The following is a 21,329-nucleotide window of genomic DNA, read 5'->3' as shown; positions in this document are numbered from 1 at the left end:
AGAAACAAAAAAGCACCATGGTTTCGCAGTCGACTAAAACCATGCTGCGCCCTACGAAGCTCATTATCATGCACAGATGCCCCTGGGAGTCTGCCCCAAAACAACAAATCAGCTTAGGTATCGCTCGTCCATCCTGAACGCCTATATAACATGGTTCCATTAAACGCCAATACATCCCGCAGAACTGGGAATAACAAGGCATACAAGGCGCCTCACCACCTCCGCCCACGACCACCACGGCCCCCACCGCCGCCGCCGCCATAGCCGCCTGCCCGTGGCCCTCTGGGGCCCTTCCAGCCATCGTCATAGCCTCCAGGCCCTGATTGGCTGTGGTCATCCAACGGCATCCTGCCGCCGCCTCCTCCCCTCGAACGCAGCTCCTTGGGGAAGGCGTCGTACGTCTTCCGCATCTGAGCATACCCGAGGTGCATCTTGCCGTAGAAGTGGTCCGCCAGTCGTCGGTCGTTATCGAGGCGCGACAGGTATGCGCCGCAGACGTCGCACACCTGTAGCTTCTGATGGCCTGAAGGCCCGCCCGTGTCGGCAAGTGCGCGGAGCTCCTTTTCCCTCTCGGCCTTGGCCGCTTGGTTCTGGCGCACGCGCACATACTCGTCCAACGCGAGCGTGACCTGGCCCGACTCCCCAAGGATTTCGACCTCAACCAACCCGCAGTTTATCGAGTTTTGAAGGTCGGATATCGTTCGTAGCTGCGGATAACCAAAGAGTGTCAGTGGCAAGTCACCCACCATGGACTAGGTGTGGTACATGCTAGCTGAGGAATGTCTGTGACCTACCAGCACGTTTGTTTGCCTGATCTCGTCGGGCGTCTTCTCCAACCTCCGCTGCGCTGCATCTATCCGCCTGTTGCACTCGTCGATGTATTTTTGCAGATCCCGCATGTAGTCGTACTCAAAGCCTAGCTTTTGTCGCTCCTTTTCCGGTAGTGCCTCGTATTCCACCTTGAGCGCCTCCGAGTGTACTTTTGGGCAAGGGCCGAGGTCTTGTCGTGTGTTTGTGAAAAGGTCGTGAGGGCATGTGCCGGCGACGTAGGACCGGCAAACCTTGGAGTCGGTGAGAGAGACTTGGGCAGGGCGTGCGGCGACGCCGCCTCCCATGAGTTGCTCTGTGAATGGGCATGTTGGTGTCAGCTTGGCATGCAGATAGGGAAGATGCGGTGCTATAACAGGGCTTACCTAGAAGCTTTCTCTGCTCCGCCGCCATGTTTGCGATGGAGTGATTTCTGACTCGAGTTTTGAAGCAAGCGGCGAGGGTTGGCTGTGGATGTTATGGACAGCACCTGATGGTTTTGAGTCTCAATAATAGAGTTTTGCAGAGCGGCGCAAAACTGAAGTTGAGAGGCGATGAGTGAGTGCTGTTAAGCTGTGTGAATTTGCGGCTGCGAACATCAGCCTACGGAAATTTTGGACGTGACCGCGACAGCTCAATTGAATCTGGAATCTGGAAGCCGCTACTTGGTGGGGCATCAGCAAGGCGGTAGCTTTCTGGCCAATCATATGGGAGCCTTGCAGATCGAATTGTGGGGTACTATGATCGCGGAGCTGACATGACACCTACCTCAGGGACGCAAGGGTCTCGAAGCTTTTCGAAACCGTCGGTTTTGTCGGACAACGACAGAGGGAAAAGCCACCATCGCGCACCTCCTCGACCTTGGGTACTTTGTTATACAGCCGCGGATGGGGCGGTCAAGGCGATGACACGATTTGTTCTCGGCATCACGATGCAGTCACTGTGTGCTTTCCTCTTCTTCCCCCTCCTCGCCGTCGCCCAATACCATGAGCAGCTAGTACTTCGCCCACTACCCCTATCCGCACTACTCGCCAGTTTCAACTTTCGCGCCAACACGACCCTCACAGACTTTGAAGCGCACAACTACCGACTCTTCCCGCGGTCCGTTGCTCAGATTTTACAACATGCCGGCACGCGTGAGCTGCATTTGAGGTTCGGGCTTGGACGGTGGGATGCTGAGAGCTGGGGCGCCCGGCCCTGGGATGGAACTCGGGAGGGCGGCACTGGTGTCGAGCTGTGGGCATGGCTTGACGCGAACACAGAAGAGGAGTAGGCTGATTCGTCCGATATGATATGGACCTGTCTTGTCTGGTCAGGACTTATTGGTTGCCAGTGATGCTAATTTAGGAAACGCTTGGTAACATCAGGGCCGATCGCAAATGGTTGATGTTGACAAACGCCTTGTCTGGCCTCTTTTGCGCCTCTCTCAACTTTATCGATGGCACACGAACTACCCGACCCGTCATGTCTTTTCAGCCCGAGGGTGACCACCCCAACGTCACGGCTGCCAACATGCATCTCCTTTATGGCACTCTTCCCCGCGAAGTTGTTTGCACGGAGAACCTTACCCCCTTTTTGAAGCTGCTGCCGTGCAAGGGCAAGGCTGGCATCGCTTCCCTGCTGGACGGTCACAAGCTCTTTGACGCCTCCTGGCAGAGCATGGCGATTGACGTCAGGCCCGTCTGTAGCGAGGATGGCGGTTGCGTTTTGGAGATTGAGCAGACCATTGACATGGTCCTGGACCTGGATCGGGCGAAGCGACCCCGTGGTATGATTTCATCCCACCGGTCCGCACAAGGCATTACACGCACGCACTAACCAAATCCAGACAACCCCATTCCTCGCCCTCCCCCGAGCGAGGAGCTCAAATGCGACACCACCAAGGATTACCACGACGAGCATACCTGCTTCCCCGCAGACTACACCGCCCATCAGGATTGGACATTATCAAAGGTGTTTGGGCGGTCGATGCAGGGTGCATGCCCCTTGGCCAACAGCGATGTGCCCCCAGTATGCATGCAGATCCCCGAAAGCCGCAGCGTGTACACTTCGGAAGGTGTCCACGAGATCAAGAACCCCGACGGTCGATCGCGCTGCTTCAAGGTCGATGACGGCGCTCTCGTCGACCTTGTACTCGTCGAGCCGAGTCAGGAGTCTGCCGCCCATCCGGATTCGCCGGGTGCCGAGTACGAATCCCGGGGCTTGCTGAAGCCTGAGGTTCCAGCTCTGTACGCCGAGCGCAGCTTGACAGGCCATGGTGCCGAACGTGGTGGCGTGCAGACTATTTTTACCAACCCGAGCCCGGACAAGCAGATTGAGTTTGTTTACATGGAGAGCCTACCTTGGTTCATGCGCATCTACCTACACACTCTGACTGCCCGAGTCGCAGCTTCGGAGATTGATTCAAGGGGTTCAACCATCTCGGCTGGCCGGTCCCAAGCCGAAGGGGACGACAGGGTGATACAGGAGATTTACTATCGGCCGGCCCTTGATCGCGCACGTGGGTCGCAGGTCGAGGTCCGCATGCGCGTCCCTCCAGCCTCGACAGTCTTTCTCACATACGACTTTGAGAAGTCAATTTTGAGGTACACAGAATATCCGCCCGACGCCAACAGGGGTTTCGACGTGGCATCGGCTGTCATAACCATCCTAAACGGCAATCAATCCTCTTCCTCGGCCTCGAGGAACGCCAACCTCAGGACCGCGTCGCTTCTTCTCAGCTTACCAACACCCGACTTTAGCATGCCGTACAACGTCATTATATTCTCATCCACTGCCATCGCATTGGGATTCGGCGGCTTGTTCAATCTCCTGGTGCGGAGATTCGTCGGGGCAGACGAGGGTCCCCGGGCAAGGGGTTTAGGAATGTTGATGCAAAAGATCAAAAGCAAGTTTGGGACTAGAAGAATTGCGAGCAAGGATGACGCCCCCGCTCTGGTTATTGTTGGCGATCAGGGTAGTTAACATGCTCATCGCGACACGTAGGTAGTAGATTTGAGTGTTTGCAGTTACTAGGAGAATAATGTGGGAAAATAGCTTTGACTGGATGCTCTCAGCAAGATAACAGTGATGATGGCTATGAGCTTAATCGTGGGTATCTAGTAATTCATGAGTTAATACAAGAACAGGCAGCAATGCAGCACCAAATCGGTTGTTCTCTTACGGTGATGACACCAGCATCTTTTTCCTAATTTGCAAGTGTTTAACTCTAGAGCTTCGTCCGTCTCGAAAAGTAGTTCACTTGTCATTTCTATTGGTTAGAAACAATTGTTAAACCCCAGAAAATGAGTCCTTGATATGATTCTCGCCTCTATGCCGCGATGAACCACTGTGATATCTGGCCAATCACTCCCAAAGCGGTGCCTTGTCGAAGCAACAGTTCCATCCCCCAAACACAAAAAAGTCCCACAAATCGGAATTGGAGCCTGCTTTGCGTCTGTATGAGCGCTCACCACCCAATGTGCAGGAACGTCTCACGTGAACGTTGGCTTTCAACAACAAATATTTGTTCTTGGGCCGGAGATTACTGTATCACTTTACATTCTCGATAGTTTTTTTTTGGACACTTGAGATGTTGCCAAGTAGTAAGTAAGCGACGACTATACCTACTCACATTCTTACTTTCCTTCGACATGGTTCGAACGTTGCAGGTCACATGCAATGATTGAGTGTCTGAGGCTAAAAGAAATAAAATTACATCAATGTCTAAACTGGAAATGATGACGATTACATGGCGGTTCGTCCCTTCAATACTATCTCATAAAACCGCACGCCATCAGCTCTTCTGCTTGGCGGAGTCCCGGTAGAACAGCGTGATCAAGCTGTGACCTCCGCACATCTCGGTCTTGTTTCCAGCGCAGGGGACATTGCACGCGGAGTCTGTGGCATTGGACGCCGGCGTGGCGCCCTTGTTGCCCTGCCAATTGAGAGACTGGGGGGAGCACCAGCATTCTCGGCTGCAGATTTCCATGGTCAGCATCGCTCGCAGACGAGGTTCATAGCACTGGTGGGGTGGGAGGATGGGGATATATATATGTCGTGAACACTTACCCGTACTGGAGTCCGACAAAGTCATAGCCTGACGAACAGGCCTCGAAGCATTTCGCGTGCGTCATGGCCGCATCGTTGAGCACCTGGCGGGAAAGGAGTCGGCCGGCGGAGGGCTCCTTCACGCAGCCCATGTAGGTGAAGTTGACGTTGCCGGGCCAGAGGGGCGCGACTACGGTGCCCTGAGGCGAAGCCGTGGATGAAGTGGAGGAGGGTGTGGATGTGGATGTCGAGGATGCTGAGGATGTCGTGGCGGCTTGGGATGACGAACTAGTCGTGGCACTCTGGGTTGACGCAGTGGACGAGGTGGAGGAGGTCATGGACGTCGAGGATGCCGGGGATGTTGATGATGCTGAGGAGGTCGTGGACGTCGAGGATGCCGGGGGTGTTGATGATGCTGAGGATGACGAGCTAACCCTGCTGGTGGTGGCACCGGTTGACTGGCTGGTCATTGATGACGATGCTGTGGTCAAAGACAAAGATGTGGAGGAGCTGGCGGCAACTGTAGTTGAAGAGGAGGCAGCTGTAGTTGAAGAAGAGACAACTGTAGATGAAGACGAGGCAACTGTAGATGAAGAAGAGACAACTGTAGACGAAGACGAGGCAACTGTAGTTGACGAAGAGACAACTGTAGATGAAGAAGAGACAACACTGGAAGCTGGAGACGACATGACCGTGCTGGACTGAGCTCTGGTAGTTGACGCCAGCGAGGTCGACAAAGCAACGCTGGAACTGACGGCCGGTTCATCGAGCTTGTAGAGCGAGATCCGCATAGAGGCGCCACAGAACGTGCTGCCGTCTCCCGGGCAGAGGAGCGAGCAGCTCTGGGCGCTCTTGTCGATGGCCGAAGCGCCGCGCAACTCGTTGTCGCAGTAGCACTCCCTGCCGTACTGCACGCCAAAGAGTTTGAAACCGCCGCATGCCTGGGCGCACAGCTCAAGCGTCATCAGGTCGTTGAAGTAGTTCTTGCCTTGCAGGGCGCGGGGCCCGTTGTTCTCGGTAAAGCAGCCTTGGTATTTGAACGATCCGACGCTCTGCTTTGGAGCTGGCTTGTCGGTGGCTGCCGGTGGAACAGGCGTAGTCGCCGCCGATGTGCTGAGAGATGAAGCCGTGGTTGACGTGCTGAGAGATGAAGCCGTGGTTGACGTGCCGACAGACGAAGCCACGCTCGACGTGCTGACAGGTGCGGTCGTCGTTGTCGAGTTCGGACCAGAGGCGTTCCGCATGAACAATGACAACCTGCTACTGGAGCCACAAAAGCTAGTTTTATCACCTGGGCACAACATCTGGCACGAGCTTGGGCTGTCGTCCTTGGCCGACTTGCCCTGCAACTGAGCACCGCAGTAGCATTCTCTCCCTATCGTACGACAAGCAATTTTTTTTTTTTTTTTTTCAGCATCGAGCGTCCAAAGTCATCGAGGGTGCTGGAGTGAGACGTACCATATTGAGTGCCAAAATACGTGTAGGCATCGCATTGCTGGGCGCAGAGTTCGAGCGTCATGAGATCGTTGTAGTACGACTTGTCGCGGAGTGCGCGACCTTCTCCCGTGTTCTCGGTGTAGCAGCCTTGGTAGGTATATGCGCCTACCGTCTGCTTGATGCCGGGAGCACCCGTAGCCACGGGCGGAGCTGCGGATGTAGCAGTGGAGAGAGCTGAAGAAGTCGTAGGCAGAGCTTCGCCGTTGCGCAGATAGACGTTGTTGCGGGAGGGACCTCCACAATACTCGGTGGCATTGTCCCTGCATGGCATGGAACAATCCTGAGCAGCAGCCAGAACCGAGCCCTGTCCTTGAGCATTGCCGCAATAGCACTCGCCACCTGTGTTGTTTGGGCTTGTTAGGCATTCCTATACACCTCGACCGAGTACGAGAGAAAAGCGGAGGGAAAAAAAAAAAAAAAAAAAAAACAAGAAGCTTGCTTACCATATTGGAGTCCGGCGTATTTGTAGCCCTTGGCAGAGCAGGAAGAAACACAGGCCGCCACTGTGCGGACGTCGCCGGTGTTGGCAACGGGCAGCGAGCGTCCCCCGGTGGTGGTCTCGGTCCAGCAGCCAATGCTCGTATAACCGTTCACGCCCGGGTTCGTCGACGGGGTGCCGGGCGGCGGAGGGAGGGTGGTGTTGGTGGCGAACAGGGACATGTGAGCGTTTCCGGACGCGGCGCCCTCGCCGTTGCCGCCGCACCACTGATTCAAATCACCCGAACAGTCGAAATTGCAATCGACTTCGGTAGCCTTCGTGTTGGGCGGGCTCGGGCCTCCCCAGCACTCCCTGTGGTATTGCGTTCCGCAGAACGTGTAGCCCTTGTCGGCGCAGGCCTTGAGGCACAAGTCGGTCGTCATCTTGTCGCTTGCCAGGACCTGCTGAGCGAGTTGTCGATTCGGCGTGTTGTCCCTGAAGCACGCCACATATCGGTAGAGACCGTCGCCGTCGGCCTTCAGGGGCCCTCCCTGCTGCGAGACGGCCGTGCAGTCGAAGGGTACGTTGACCTTGCCCATGGTCGGGTCGTTGAAGTTGAAGGTCCAGGCCGCACGCTCCGTCTTGGCGTCGACGTTCCAGTTGGTCTTGGGGGCATGGCAGACGACGACGGCCTCGGCGAACTGACCGCCCTGGATGCGGGTGCCTTCGGCGAGGTCGGCTTGGTTCGCCGCGCCGATCAGGCCGCCGGTACCAAAGGGCGGCTTGGAGATGGGAACCTCGAGCGCGACGGCATCTGCGCCACCGCCGTTGGACAGCCGCAGTCGGAGACGCCTCTCGGTGTTTTGCGTCACGTTGCCAAAGTTGAGAGTGGAGTTGGGGGCCCAGGTCACCCAGCCAGAGCCGTCGGGCTTCTCGAATTGGATGACGGCCTTTGGCCGAGTTCCAGTGCTGGCCGTGATCTTGACCAGTTCCGACCCGCCGTTCGTCGTCAGGTTGACGTACAGCGTGAAATTGCCGAGCTGCGACGGTGAAAAGGTTACTTTGGCCAGATGGGTGGTCTCGGGCGCGATGGTTGAGGGAACGTCGCTGAACGTGAACTGCCCGGATTGTGTCGCATCCCAAGGCCCCGTCGGGCTTGTCGAGTACCCCACGCTTCCAACCGTGAGAGCCGCCTTTCCTTGGTTGGCAATGGTCAAGGACAGAGAAGTGGGCTCAGCTCCAACCCCCATGGGGCTGAACACGAGGCTCTTTGGCTGCAGGGAAATCAACGCGCCGGAGCTCTGTCCCTGGCCCGAGAGGGCGACCGAGCTCGTGATACTATAAGAGTTGGTCGCGTCCGTGTTCTGCGTCGTGATGCGGACGGCGCTCGTGAGGTTGCCCACCGAAGTCGGCTTGAAGTGCGCCTTGAACCGGAACGAGGCGTCAACGGCGAGAGTCCGTGGGATCGGGAGCTGATCGGTTATGGTGAAGTCGGGCGAGGCAACCGTCATGTTGGTTATGGTGACGGGGATCTTGGCGGTGCAGGTGATGACCTGCTCGGCAGCTTCCATGCCAATCTCGGTGGCGCCGAAGTTGCTGGATCCGGTGCAGTTGAGAGCCGGCTTGGTCGGAGCACCAAACCCATAGATCATGCCAGCGCCGGCAGGAATGTAGACTCTGCCGTTGCCAAAGATGGGCCGAGTGAACTTGCGGATCCCCGTGATCTGGAAGCCCTTGATCAGCTTCATCTTGCCGTCCGCTCCGGGAATGGCCTCGTGGATCTTGAAATGAAACTTGGACGGGCCCGGGTTGTCGACGTCGGTCGTCCACAGGAGACCAGTGCCAGGCTGACCGTTGAGAGAAGTGACGGCACCGTGGCTGGGCCCAAGACGACCGGTGTTGGCCTCGACACTCTCGCCGACCTTGGTGAAGGTCGGGGCGTTGTTGACGCACGAAAACTTGAACACGGTGGTGGGGAAGCCGATGGGGTTGATGTACACGTACCCGCCCTCGTGCGGATAGACACCCGCCCCGGAATAGACCGAGTTGTCATGCTTGAACTTGTACAGCACGCGATCCCGATTGCCCTCGGTCTTGTCAACGCCATTGGTGCGGTAGCCGCCCAGGTCGTCCATGTTAAGCCAGTAAGTCCAGCCGGTTTTCCCCGTCACCACGCCGATGCGCTTCACGCTTCCGCAGGAGAACTCGGACGGGAGCAGCACGAAGGGGCTGGTTCCGAGATCTTGGTCGTTGCCGTCGAGAATCTGCTTTTCCTCGGGCATGAAGAAATCCACTGGCTTGACCTTGCCATCCTCTTGGATCGTCATGTGGACCACGGCCTCTTCAAGCGCCGTCGGTGGATTGCGGCCCTCGACCGGGATCGTGGACAGCTGAGACTCGTAGCCGTTTCCTGTCGAGTAGAAGATGGAGCCCTTGTCGTCGGCCGCGATGCCACCCCCGGACATCCAGATGCTGGCGCCCTTGGCCCTCACGCCCTCGCCCTGGGTGGCAAAGTTTTCGACAATCTTTCCCGATGTCTTGTCGAAGCCGATAACCCAACCTGTTGATCAAGCCTCCGCGTTAGTATTGGCTAAGGGGCAGGATCAGGGGCAGGATCAGGGGCAGGATCAGGGGCAGGACCAGGGGTAGGTCAGGGGCAAGACCAGGGTTAGGGTCGGAATCTAGTCCCATAGTCGACCCCCGTGACTAAGCTGCGAAAACAGGGTCAGAGTTATTATAAAAAAAAAAATAACCTTACCCGTAATGTTATAATTAACACAGTGCGAACCGAAACCGGCGTAGATGTTCTGGCCTTGCTGGAGGAGTCCGGGACGCTGGTTGTGGATTCCGCCCTGGAAGAGCCGAGGCGCGTTGTTCCGCGCCGGCAAGTTCTCAAAGTTGACGGGAAAGTTCGGGCGCTCGCTGAGGTCGGCGAGGCTCAAGGCGTGTATGTTGTGCCTCCCTGCAGGTCTCCCCTGTGGCTCGTTGATCTTTGACTGGTCGGCATAGGTTTTGACAATGACATAGAGCGTCTCCGTCACCGGGTCGATGACACCGGTACCGATGATACCGACATGTGGGTCGATGTCTGCGCATGTTTCCCTACAAGTCCCCAGGGGGTTAGCGTCTTCAAACATGAATGTTCCCCCAAATGTCGCGTTGCAGAGAATGGGTTGTTCAAAAAAAAAAAAAACATACTGTGTCCCTTTCAAATCCAGCGTGAGAAACGGTATCGCCAGGTTCCTGGAGGCCACTATCTGGCCCGTCACGGCGTCGATCTTGTACACGTTGTTCTGAGTGGTTGAGACATATAGGAACTGTTGCCCTTCAGGATCGTTGCCTGGCGTGAAGACCAGGGGCATTGAGTAGAACTGCTCCTTCACGCCGCCATAGTTTCCAGGCAGCGCCGTGGCAAACAGCTGCTGGAACTGGGGACTGGCCACGATTGCCGGGTCGAGGTTGTGGTTGCTGAAAGGTGCGGTAAGATTGAATGGTCAGTGCATGTCCCCAGGTGGGTCAGATATGGTGCGGCGGTGCAGTGGGCAGAGTAACTTACGACCTATACCCGTTCCTCGAGTTGTCTCCTCCCCATGTGATGTAGTCTGTAGGCGCATAACATTCACCCAGACCAACGACGGCCGATATGGCCGTGAGCGCCCGGGCAAAGAACCGGGATGCCATGTCTACGGTGCTTGATCCGGCGCAAGGCTATGGACTGCGCGCAAAAGCCGATGATGGCTTTCCCGGGAGGATACCGGTCAATGCGCGAGTTGAACAACCGCAGCTGGTAATTGTTTTGTGTCGTTCCCAGATACGGCGCAAACCGAGTGACCGGGGTGCCGTGGAACAATGATAACAGCGGGCAACAACAACAAAGATGCACCCAAGAGACGGCAGAAAGAAAAACAAAAGAGTGACTTTGTTTTAAAAAAAGAACGAACGTCCGGGAACAGCAAACAAAAAATCCCAAGCGAATGTGGTGCTTGCTGTTCGCAATGGCTGCCGAAGGTTGTATCGCAGACCTTGGAGGGGGCATCCAAGATGTCGACGGCGACGCGACTCCAACGAAAGTGGTTGTTGCGGTGGGCTCCTCCGCATAGATATTCATACGAGAACCAACCCCGGGGTTGTGGTAAGCGACAAGGGTTGATGATAGACTAGGCCATAAACGTAAGGTGGTGTCCAAACGCCCCTGTAGAAGAAATGAGTGGTAACAGGGGCAGCGACATGGTTCGGGTTTTCTGCTGCTTGTATCCCACGACATTTAATAACGACCATGCTGGTTGCCATCTCAGCCTTGCTCGTGGCGTTTGCCCAGCTGGATATTTCAAAGACAAGAATAGGGACCTGAGCAAACCTCTGACAATAAACAAAGTCTGAGTGTCGGCGGCGAAGTTGCGCAAAGGCTCGCCAAGCAAAACTATAGGGTTTGGCCCCCCCACACCTGCTGCCTGTTGAGTTGCTGTTGGTTGGTGCCGGGGAAAAAGGTACCGGGAAAAACACGAGCTTCTTTTTGGAGTAATTTCTGGGTCTGCAGGCAGGTGTCCAAGGTGCCAATTCAATAGTCCTGCTTGTGCATCTTGACAGACTTTTAACCCATAAAGATAAGAAATATTTGAATGCTTGGTATAGCACGATGATGGTCCGTCCCATCCGACGGTTCAAACAGCCATCATAAAGCGATACGTCAAGATCGCCCTAGTCATGACAGCGTGGAGAAAAACGAGTGTTCGTGCCATCGGTTGACCAAAACTCCCCGATTGAATTGTGACCAAAAGGAAAAGAAACTTGACGAGAAAACGTGCACCCGACGGTGACCTATCGGATAAAGTTTAGCCAGGAACGCGCCCGCCCTGCCCTAAGCCATTGGACTACACGCCGAGTCTGGACCAACCCGCCCCATATCGCGCGATCGAAGCTAAAGAAACAAAAAAAAAAACTCAGAGGGGAAGTTTCATGGCTCCAAATTGACAGCCAATATTCCCTCAGCTCAAGAATATACAACAAAATCCTCTCTCTTCCATGTGTCTCGGGGGCAAACTCTTGCATGCAGCCCAAAATAATTGAACGCGCCATCAAATTTATTCCACATGGTTCTTTTGCCGGGACGTGCATCGCCAAGCTCTTGGAATTCTTCGCTTCGGTCTCAACAACGGATACGATGTCCCGTCGTCCCTTGTCGGCAAGTTTGGGTTCACGGCTTCTTGCAGCCGTGAATGGAACATCACTGGTCCTGATTTATTTATTTTACTTTGTTTTTTATTGTCTGCCCTGCCGTATTCGTGCACACCAACCCACAAGTAGATCCTACCGTCCTATCTTGCAGCAAACATCACATCACATACGAAAAAAAAAAAAAAAAAAAAGATTGCACAGGCCGGTGTGCCTCCGATAAATCATCGACTACCTAGCCCATACAAACTGGCGATGTCGCCACAACTGTGATCAAAAATAGCACATTTCCCTCGTTGTTGATCATCGGCCCCGAGGCCCGAAAGCATGATGCAGCAAAAATTCTCCTATCGGTATACCGACCCACACCTATGTAGGCTGCCTTTATAGCTGGGGTGTGCGCAATCAACAGCACCCTTGCAGCAGGTAGCATCGCATCCCGCGTTTCCCGCCCTCGCGACGCTCGGCTAAGTCCGTCAAGTCCGTGTTCCAGCTCATAAAAAAGAGAGGGATGGCGGCCAGAAGAAGAAAAACACAAGACTAAATAAAACTCCTTGCAGATTTCAGCAATTGTGGCGCACCCCTGGCAGTTGATGGTTGAATTAGCTGAAAGCCCAGGACGACAAAAATATCCTACCTATTACGGTAGGGCTGAGTACACGATCATCGAGAATCGGGAAATGTGATACTGGCACTGCACCGAGGAGCCCTCGAGCCTTCATCTGTATTTATTGACAGCTACCTGATCGCGGTGTATCACAGTAACAAAATTCGCGAAAAAAGGCATCAAACAGTCAGAGAGAAATTGCCAGGAATCATCCTCGCTCGTGCCATCCATAATTGAAATGCCTTTCCACTTCTCCCTCGAACATATTGCCCCTACTGCTTTCCAAGCGGGCTTTGGTAAACCAACCCTTCACCGGCTACGTCAAAACCACGACAGGGCTCTGGCCAGCGCTCAGCCACCTAATCGGGGTGTGGTCGAAAAGGGCTGACGGCGACAATGAGGTTGCGAAACGAGGCGCATGCGGCTGAGAGGCAAGGGCGCCCACCGCTCCCCACCGATCAGAGCCTCGACCTGCGCCGGGACGTTTTGTGAAAAGTTCCGGAGTAGATGGCTTGCTGGCTTGTCGAGTTCGAGACCTCAGATGATATTTGCTGGGGCGCGTGTCTATTGTACTTGAAAGTCTTGAACACCAATAATAGCCAGAAAGGTTGGCTCCATCCTGGACAGGCTGTGAATGACTGCAATATTTTATAAATGAGATGGTCACAAGACCCAAGAAAATGTTCAGCAAATGGGTATTTTTCCACGGTTTGCATCGCTCTCTTTAACAGTTAGACGGAAGGATCACATCATGCAGTGTCGGTGCGATTTGTTGGCGAGCACGAAAAATTGTTCACATTTGCGCGCGCAGTTTGATAGCACAATATTATCCCCAGTTCGTCCCATCCCTGACTCCATCCCCTCCTCCAAATTATCATCTTATAACATGCCATCGGCGGCAAAAGATCCCTCATTTCACCTGAGCGATGTTCTTGGCGCTGGCAGCCTTCCTTATCTAGGTGTCATAGTACTGCTTGTTCAACGCCTAGCGCTTCTCTAGAGGAAGGATTTTTATTCAGTTCCTCCAACCCTCATTTTACTTGCTCATCTATTCTGCACTTGGTTCTACTGCTTTGTTGTGACTGGAGCGACACAACCGCTGACGAGATGGAAATTATTGTCCAATTCGTCAAGATGGATCCAGGTTTGTCTTTGAGCCAAGTGATCTTGAAACTGGATGGCATAATCAAATATAACGTGTACCTTGGTCTGCCTGTTTGCTTCCCTATCCGTTCTGTTCCCAACCCAGATTATATGCAGCGTAAAATAAAGGTTGTCACTCGTGACTAGACTCAGATCTTGCTCTTTTCTCTCGAGTTCGGGCCGCTTTGGTGTCTCGCCAGGTTTGACTATGATGGGGCCACATACCATAGCCACCATCAACGTTTTCTCCTTCCTTTTATCCCCTCACTGTCAACCTTGTGCTCAACAGGTTCATTGTCTGCTTCAGGGAGCTTGACCTCCCTCGGCCAGTCTGGCTACACTTGGTATCCTTGAGTTTCTGGTGGTGGTGGTGGACGGTGCGCCTGATGGCATCATCAGCGCGGTGGTGAGCTCGGCCACCTGGGTGGTTTGGCACGTTCGACCTGTGAGCGGTGCCAGTTGGTTGTTCTCGGCCAGGACCTGCCGGAGCAGGCCGGTGGTGACCTTGCGCATCGAGGCCGCCGTGGCGAGCTGTGCCTGCGAGCTGTGCCTCGGCATTCTTGAAACGGGGTGCCATTGTGGGTGGCTAAAGAATGCAAGGCGACTGGTACCCTATTTGCCCCGGATAACTGGCCAAGACCACTCGACCAACACTAGTCCCCGAGCGTCCCCAGCACCCTCACACATCGAAACCTCTCTGACCATTATCCCGATCTTCGGTGATATGGGAGGGGCGAGCTGCTTGGGCTGTGTTTATATAATGTTTCGAAAGGCGTCAGCGAAGCGAGGGCTGGCATCCTCTATATTATATCACAATATCTTGTATATAGAAGAAGTACTGAGGTCAATGTTGGAAATTTTGAATAGCTGCGGTTTGAATCAGGTCCTATGAAGGTCATGAGAGGAGGGCTTTATATGGTCATAGAGCAACTTGTGCAATATCCCAGCTGACGCAATCGGTTTGCTGAGAAACTCTGTGATTTAACTCGCAAACATGAAGTGGCCCATGAGGCAGTCAATTGCCAGCTCTTGCTAACTGTATGTTTGAAAAAGGCAGTTTGACACACTGGGGCTTGACCACGTCACCACATGACCAATCAACTCAACGTGATGGAAGCCAGGAAGATCAGGTGCATTTGCCACACATGCGTTGTACACTGGGCTAGCATGGTTTGATTCGGAAGATTCTAGACCCTAGTATCGGATATGATCAAACTTTCAAGCAAACCTTGTCGAGCAGACCTTGTCACGCAGACCTGATGCGTTTTTGCCATATCATAGACCCTCCCATTTCTCTTGTATTTTTTTGGTCTTTTGACTTTTCATCAGTATGCCTCAATCGCAGTGAACGGCATATCACAAGGAATGCAGCAGCCTTGCGTATGCGATTTGAGTGGGATGTGGTGCCCAAAACTTCGACTGGCGAAGCGACCATTTATGACAACAACTACACCAGAGATGTCCAGGGTATCACCTCTATGCAGCTCCGATGGGCCGACTGGCATAGGCCTCGCCTGCGTGTAGGGATTCAAATTCTGACAGATCAGTAATGCGAACCGCTGAGTAGTCGCTGTCCGCCTTTTGAACTCAAACCGAAACTATTCGCGATCTGTTCCAAAACATCAACAAAGGGCTTCACCCCAATCGCACCTGCAGCTTTCTCACCGGGATCCCAAGCAACGTGCGATTATGGCTATTATTCCATCATCTCTACCAATATGAATCCACTCTCCACTGCACCTGGTTTCCTCATGCGTGACTATAAGGTATGCCAAAACCCACCCATGGGGGCCCGCGTCGGTCCAAAATTGAACGCGGGGTTTTTTTTTTTTTTTGGCAACCCGCCGGCCCCCGTGCAAAACCCGCAAAAATGTTTAGTTTGCGTATTAATATTAATAATTTTATTCATCCAAACATGATATAAAGTTCAAGATTGTAACTGAAATGTAAAATCAACAATAAATTATTAAACTTTTGTTTTATAATTTATAGTTTTTATATTTTACTATTATTATTTTTTGTATTCGCCCTAATGTAAAACACGTGGGTTACCCTGTTCGGGTTAAGCCCGCCAGCCCGCGGGCCCCCATTAACCCGTCCAAAAAAAACCGTCAAAAAAACCCGTAGGCCTTTACGGGCCCCCGCCAAAAGCCCGTGGGCTGCCGGGCCGGGCCGGGCTACTCCTCCTTTTCGGGTTTTGGCAGGCTTTACGTGACTATAGCAAGTGTTACTTCTGTGCGCCAGCTATAAGGATGGCATACCAATGATTGTTGATCACCCATACCATTTATTAATACGACAGAACCTGCCGACCCAAACTATATTACGGGAGAAGATTGTTTCTCGGCAATAAGGTGGACGTCACAGTTGTTGCCCGAAAGGGAATGATTGTTGTAAATCGCATCGGAATGACTCATTCAACTTAATGCATTCAGGAGTTAAAAATAAAAGCTATGTTAATATTGTCACCAAATCTACCAAACAGGATTGCGATTCAATGCGTATAAAGATTAAAGGTGGTTATTTTTGAATATTTTGATTGAACCTTTACCTATAAAAAAATGACCCTTTCGGCAGTTCAAAGTTGGGGAATTTTTTCTTCCCATCACTTTCTTTCCCCAACTATCCATTTACATCTTATATTTTTTTAATTGTTTCCCACCATTGTCCTCGGCGATACTCTCTGCTGGTTCTCTTCCCATCGACACGTTTCTCTAGTCGAGATCCTCGCCATTCATCTTTTCTGAAAAAAAAAATGCAGTTTTCACAGCTTCTTCAGGTATGGGCCCTGGTTTCCATGGGAGCCACTGCCGCCGTGGTGTCAACCGATTCTCAGGTTCCGGATTCAAGCAATGTCGACCAGCCGGAAGACCACGGAACCAAACCGCAAATTTCATCCTGCCTCGAACCTCGCAGTCTAACGGTCGTGGACGAAAAGGGCCGGCCGATTAGAGCTCCTGCGCCCAACCCGAATTGCGACGCATAAGACCGCACAACTATTGACCTCCCATCAACAAACAGCCCAAGGTCATCGTTAAATCAGTCGTTTACATGCGGGAACGGGTTCTACGACACAAAACTCCAGCAATCGCCTCCCACTGATCGAACCGTTGGGAAAGTCAGAACATGACCGACCAAACAGGTTAGCCTCTCATGTAGGGCGTGATTCAACGCATATGCAGGGGAGCCGGCCAGTTCATGCTGTTCAATGCTCTATTTGCAGAAGGCATTAGCAAGCCCAGGGCTCTTGAAAAAGTATAATATGCTCCCTATAACGACAGACTTACGCCCTTTGAGGGACAGGGAGGACAGGTCCGAGTCGGAAGACCTTCACCACATACCAGACTGGACGGGTGTATACCACGGAAACTCGCGCAGCGGCCTAATAAATCTTCTGGGCCACTTTCTCCCTCAGTCTACTTATTGAAGGAGTTGCCTGAGGAGAACTGAAATGTCGAGCACGATAATAGGCAACTGAAATCGAGAAGAGGAATGTGAATGCGCACATGGGTTTGCAAAGTAAATAGTGGAAACTAGACAGATAAATATATACGAGATGTAAACTTGGCAGTTTCCAACCTTGACGGTGTATTGGGCGGTGATTGCTTGGCTTCAACTTCCCAGAGACACGAGTATTCGAGCGCACTCACGCGCAAGCTGTCGATATTTTGGCCGAACCTTGGTCAGGTCCCATAATTCAGCACCTGATGATTCCCTGGAGGCCTCGTAAAATATGTGGCGCCGCGCTTAGTTTACCTACCGTGTACAAGTACCCTTGCTTAGCCTTGGGATCCTGGACTGCAAACCACTTTGGCAGAGACTGTCCCTGCAAGAACTCAGTATCTGCTGATTGGATGTGTGAAAATGCAGATTACAGCAGACTAGAGCTTCTGCAAGCTGCTATAATGGTTTGATTTACCGCGGCTGTTCATATGCAAATAGCCGAGGAACGGCCAGCCGAGGAAGGAAAACTATTCGGGATGGTTGACGGCATCTGCTCGTGCCCATGCTGGCAGCTGCGTGGACCTTGTAGGCCACTCCAGACTGACATATGCACTTTTTGCGCAGGCTGCTTATTCAACCACCAGATGGTGTTAGATGCATGAGAAGTTACATCCAAATATCAGCAAGCCCAGTGAGTTGACTATTAAGTTACTGAGCGATCTGTTAGAGTTGAACTTTTGCAATGTTTCCAGCCAAGTACCGTTAATACCAAGAAACACAGGGACTTTGGGTTTGCTAGGATGGTCCAGCTGCCTAATTATCGAACCCGGTCGTCCACGTCCAATTCAAGTCCGAGGATGACATTGGCCGTCGTACTTCTCCGGCACGCCTTCGCTGCTATGCGTCTCGCAAGGCACGTCCAAAACGTTCCACATGCCGCCGTGCTAGTACAGGATAAAATAGCGAAGGAGGTCGGATTCAATAAGTGGAATAATGATGGTGATGGAGTTGTTGACAATATTAGAATTCCACGCAGAGCTTTGCGTGACAAACTCGTAGTCCGACTCGTCCGTCAGAAACTAGAAGTCAAAGCCCGAGTTATTGCTGCGAGACTTGACACATGGCTCGATATTATCTTTCAACCCTGCAGGCTCGAGACTTAGCAAAGCTTTTTTGTTCTCAAGTCTGCTGTGGTTGGTTCTATGGATGGTCATGCGAGCAGTGTCTCGACTGCCATCTCGTCATCAAGTTTAACAGACACATGCTTAAGCATTGCCCCCAAGTCAAAGCTAGCAACCGCTCCTGAAATCACCAAGTGTCCAGTCGTAATGAGGCGTCTGCCCACCTGGCACCAATCTCTCCTGCATCCCTTGCAGAACTCAGATTCGTGCGGCACACCCCTTTCCTTTCGATGCGGAGACCGCTCTACTGGCACGTCTGCCCATTTCATAAGCCAGTATGTTACCCTTTCTATGTAGGAGTCCCGGGGTCAAAAGTTAACCAACCGAGCCAACCACACAACTTGCACTGCTTGCTGTAGACTGTAGAACTGTAGCGGGCGTTGCGGAATTGCCGAATCCATGTGCCCACTGTTTTGCTGGACCAGCCCCCCGCTAACGCATCACGGGTTGCGGCAAGTAAAAGGTTCCATGCTTATAATTGTTGCTTAAAAGCCAAGTGCTAACTAACATGATCAGAAGCAAATAATCCAAAAGCGAAACCAAGACCAAAACCGAAAACAAAGCCATAAAAAAAAGACAGGACAAGGCAAGTCTTTGCTAACTTTTCCCATATAAAACAACTGCGGCGAAGATTTAAAACTGGGCGGACCGTTGAAATTCTCGTCAGAATTCGTCTAACCCAACCAAACGGTGTTCTTATGGCCCCTAAGACGACCGTTAACTTTGTTCCCTCTCCCCCGGCGTTTCATCGTTTGCGTGCCTCTGCGAGGAGGACTTGGAGCATCCTTGGCCGTGGGGTATCAGTCAGCATCGTAGGCACCGTCACGGAACTCGATAATGACATTCTCTCCATCAAAAGGTACCGCTTCCATCATCTAGCCCGCGGGCCTTGTTGCGCTTGTCACCATCTTTCTTCCTCCACGTGAACCCCCAAGTTGATCCCGGCTTTTGCTGCTTCTTTTGTTGGGTCTGAGTCGATTTGGCCCTTGGCTTCTTGGGCGGTTCCTCATCGCTGTCGCTCATGTCAGACCCGTGATAGCTTCTTCCAGGCTGAAGAAAATATTCATATAGGGGCTCTTTGTCTTTCTTCTCGGAGCGCGCAATCACATGTGATGTGGCGTCCTCTAGATCACGAGCTTCGAGGTTGCCCGATTGAGAGTATTTGCGCCAAGATCGATGCGACAATTTTAGTGACTGATCATGCTCGTCTGCGTGGCCAGGCGAGGGAGGAGAGCGGGCCGCTAGGCTGGCTTCTTTGTGGTTGTTGGCATCCAAGGCCTGCGCCAGAACGACTGGACTGAGAGCCGCAACGAGTGCGAGCTCAATCCAGTTAGAAAAGCGCATTTTGGTTACTTAGGAAGAAAAGGCAAAAAAGGAAAACGAAAATAGAAAGAAAAGAAATGGCAGATAGGAAAATCCTACAGCAAAGAGAGAGAAAGATGGGTCATGGGTGTAAAGACAAAGGCAAACGAATGAATGAAAATAACCAACAAGCGCAAGAAACATGCTGGTTTTAAATTAATCTGTCGACGGGCATTTACCCAATATCTCAACGGTTCTGTGGGCGGCTACAATCTTCCAGTATGGGTCCAATCGATCTTGTTTTTCTCGATGGTTGACTCTGATTGTCAACAATGCAGCAATGATTATCGAACTGCATAATGATTATCGAACTGCATAATGATTATCGAACTGCATAATGATTATCGAACTGCATAATGATCCTCGAGTCGTGCAGTGGCACAAGCCTAAGTCTTAATTTAAAGATCCCTTCTAGCGCGCATCACACCATAGTCAAAGTGGATATCAAAAGGTCAGAAGGAAGGGCCTACACAAGCATTTGGTTGGATCAGGGGTCAAAAATAGAATTAGCCACAATACGTTATTTTTTTTTTTTTTTTCGATATTGAAGCCCTGAATAATGATTCGGCTACAAGTTTACATGCCACACAAACCACAACATTGCCCGAATCGAACCGTACTTCTACGCCCCCTGCGAACTGTCAAATATTAATTTATATATAAATATAAGCTAAAGCTCCAGTTTTATGCTTAAGGATATAATATGTATACAGGCTATAGAATAGCGTAAATAAGTGGTTTATGCAGTTACAACGCACGAATCGTTGACGCGAATGATTGGCTTAAACTGACCCAGTTTATAAACTAATTGCATAGAATATATGATGTTGTTTACTGCCGCAGGTTATATGCTAATGCCGCTGTTTACATTTCCAATGTATAGATGAAGGCAAACATGATTGATTATCTTGCAGAAATATACACTTAGGATGAGTGATTATCGATTTGACACCGTAACTATAGTTGACTGTTTCCCACTTATTTACTTTAGGGCGTGCTTATAGCTACCGACGACTGTTCGCGGCGGGTTTGAATTTACACAACGTTGGAGAATACTACTGTAAACCGCAGGGACTTACAGTTTATCTTTAACTCAAATATATGGTTGCAAAAATTTGATATTTAACTTTAGGAAAAAGATAGTGCAGCTTAATTACCCGTGATTAAAGTAGCGAGAAAGGCATTGTTATCAACAGGGTGATACTAGCTTTCATTCGGCGTAGCTCCGGTAGAGTTCGCGGAAATATTACCGAGCTGCAAACGTAGTAGCAAATACGAACTCCGAAAATTAAATTTGCTGGCCGAGGTAGCAAACTAAATGTGCTTCGTCTTGCACTCTCAGCTCATATGTGTAAATTGAAAGCGTCTCTGGCATTCGAGTAACAGTAATTCTATACTGGTTAAAAAAAGCCTGTTCTTACTAGAAAATTATCCAGCTACTCTGTAGGCTAATAAAGCTGCGCTTGAGTACACACGAACAAATGTAATTTCCATATGGGTGTTGCGACCAGACAGTTGGGCCGGTACCAGGGAGGCCAGGCGGGGTCACACCCCTCCTGACGACACTCGACCAAAAAAACACCGACCGGCAGGAAACAGGATTACATAAGAACCCAGTCACGTGACAGCACGTAACCACCAAAAGGTGATCTCGGTTGATCTGTAAGAC

General features: G+C 51.9%; 6 protein-coding genes across 6 annotated transcripts; 2 read left to right on the top strand and 4 right to left on the bottom strand.

The window, feature by feature from the left end:
• Window positions 1-212: 212 nt before the first annotated feature.
• PpBr36_04229 (uncharacterized protein) lies at window positions 213-1,221 on the bottom strand (the record flags this gene model as incomplete). The annotated part of the gene is made up of 3 exons (XM_029891392.1): window positions 213-707; window positions 795-1,123; window positions 1,194-1,221. 3 exons carry the CDS (start codon window positions 1,219-1,221, stop codon window positions 213-215), a joined length of 852 nt encoding a protein of 283 aa, XP_029749446.1.
• A 490-nt stretch (window positions 1,222-1,711) lies between these two features.
• Window positions 1,712-3,771, top strand: PpBr36_04228 (uncharacterized protein; the record flags this gene model as incomplete). The annotated part of the gene is made up of 3 exons (XM_029891391.1): window positions 1,712-2,076; window positions 2,175-2,575; window positions 2,636-3,771. The coding sequence occupies 3 exons, from the start codon at window positions 1,712-1,714 to the stop codon at window positions 3,769-3,771; spliced, it is 1,902 nt and encodes a 633-aa protein (XP_029749445.1).
• Window positions 3,772-4,582: 811 nt separating this feature from the next.
• On the bottom strand, window positions 4,583-10,432 carry PpBr36_04227 (uncharacterized protein; the record flags this gene model as incomplete). The annotated part of the gene is made up of 7 exons (XM_029891390.1): window positions 4,583-4,763; window positions 4,858-6,211; window positions 6,295-6,672; window positions 6,777-9,311; window positions 9,510-9,853; window positions 9,950-10,219; window positions 10,308-10,432. 7 exons carry the CDS (start codon window positions 10,430-10,432, stop codon window positions 4,583-4,585), a joined length of 5,187 nt encoding a protein of 1,728 aa, XP_029749448.1.
• A 3,390-nt stretch (window positions 10,433-13,822) lies between these two features.
• On the bottom strand, window positions 13,823-14,250 carry PpBr36_04226 (uncharacterized protein; the record flags this gene model as incomplete). Its single annotated transcript, XM_029891389.1, has 2 exons — window positions 13,823-13,879; window positions 13,942-14,250. The coding sequence occupies 2 exons, from the start codon at window positions 14,248-14,250 to the stop codon at window positions 13,823-13,825; spliced, it is 366 nt and encodes a 121-aa protein (XP_029750381.1).
• A 1,984-nt stretch (window positions 14,251-16,234) lies between these two features.
• Window positions 16,235-16,659, top strand: PpBr36_04225 (uncharacterized protein; the record flags this gene model as incomplete). Its single annotated transcript, XM_029891388.1, has 2 exons — window positions 16,235-16,249; window positions 16,453-16,659. The coding sequence occupies 2 exons, from the start codon at window positions 16,235-16,237 to the stop codon at window positions 16,657-16,659; spliced, it is 222 nt and encodes a 73-aa protein (XP_029749450.1).
• Window positions 16,660-18,327: 1,668 nt separating this feature from the next.
• PpBr36_04224 (uncharacterized protein) lies at window positions 18,328-19,642 on the bottom strand (the record flags this gene model as incomplete). Its single annotated transcript, XM_029891387.1, has 3 exons — window positions 18,328-18,587; window positions 18,623-18,769; window positions 19,162-19,642. 3 exons carry the CDS (start codon window positions 19,640-19,642, stop codon window positions 18,328-18,330), a joined length of 888 nt encoding a protein of 295 aa, XP_029749449.1.
• Window positions 19,643-21,329: the final 1,687 nt, after the last annotated feature.

This window comes from Pyricularia pennisetigena, chromosome 6 (genome assembly GCF_004337985.1).
Source record: "Pyricularia pennisetigena strain Br36 chromosome 6, whole genome shotgun sequence".
Classification (NCBI taxonomy): Eukaryota; Fungi; Ascomycota; class Sordariomycetes; order Magnaporthales; family Pyriculariaceae; genus Pyricularia; species Pyricularia pennisetigena.
Note: the sequence above shows the minus strand (reverse complement) of the source record. Positions and strands in the feature narration are given on the sequence as shown.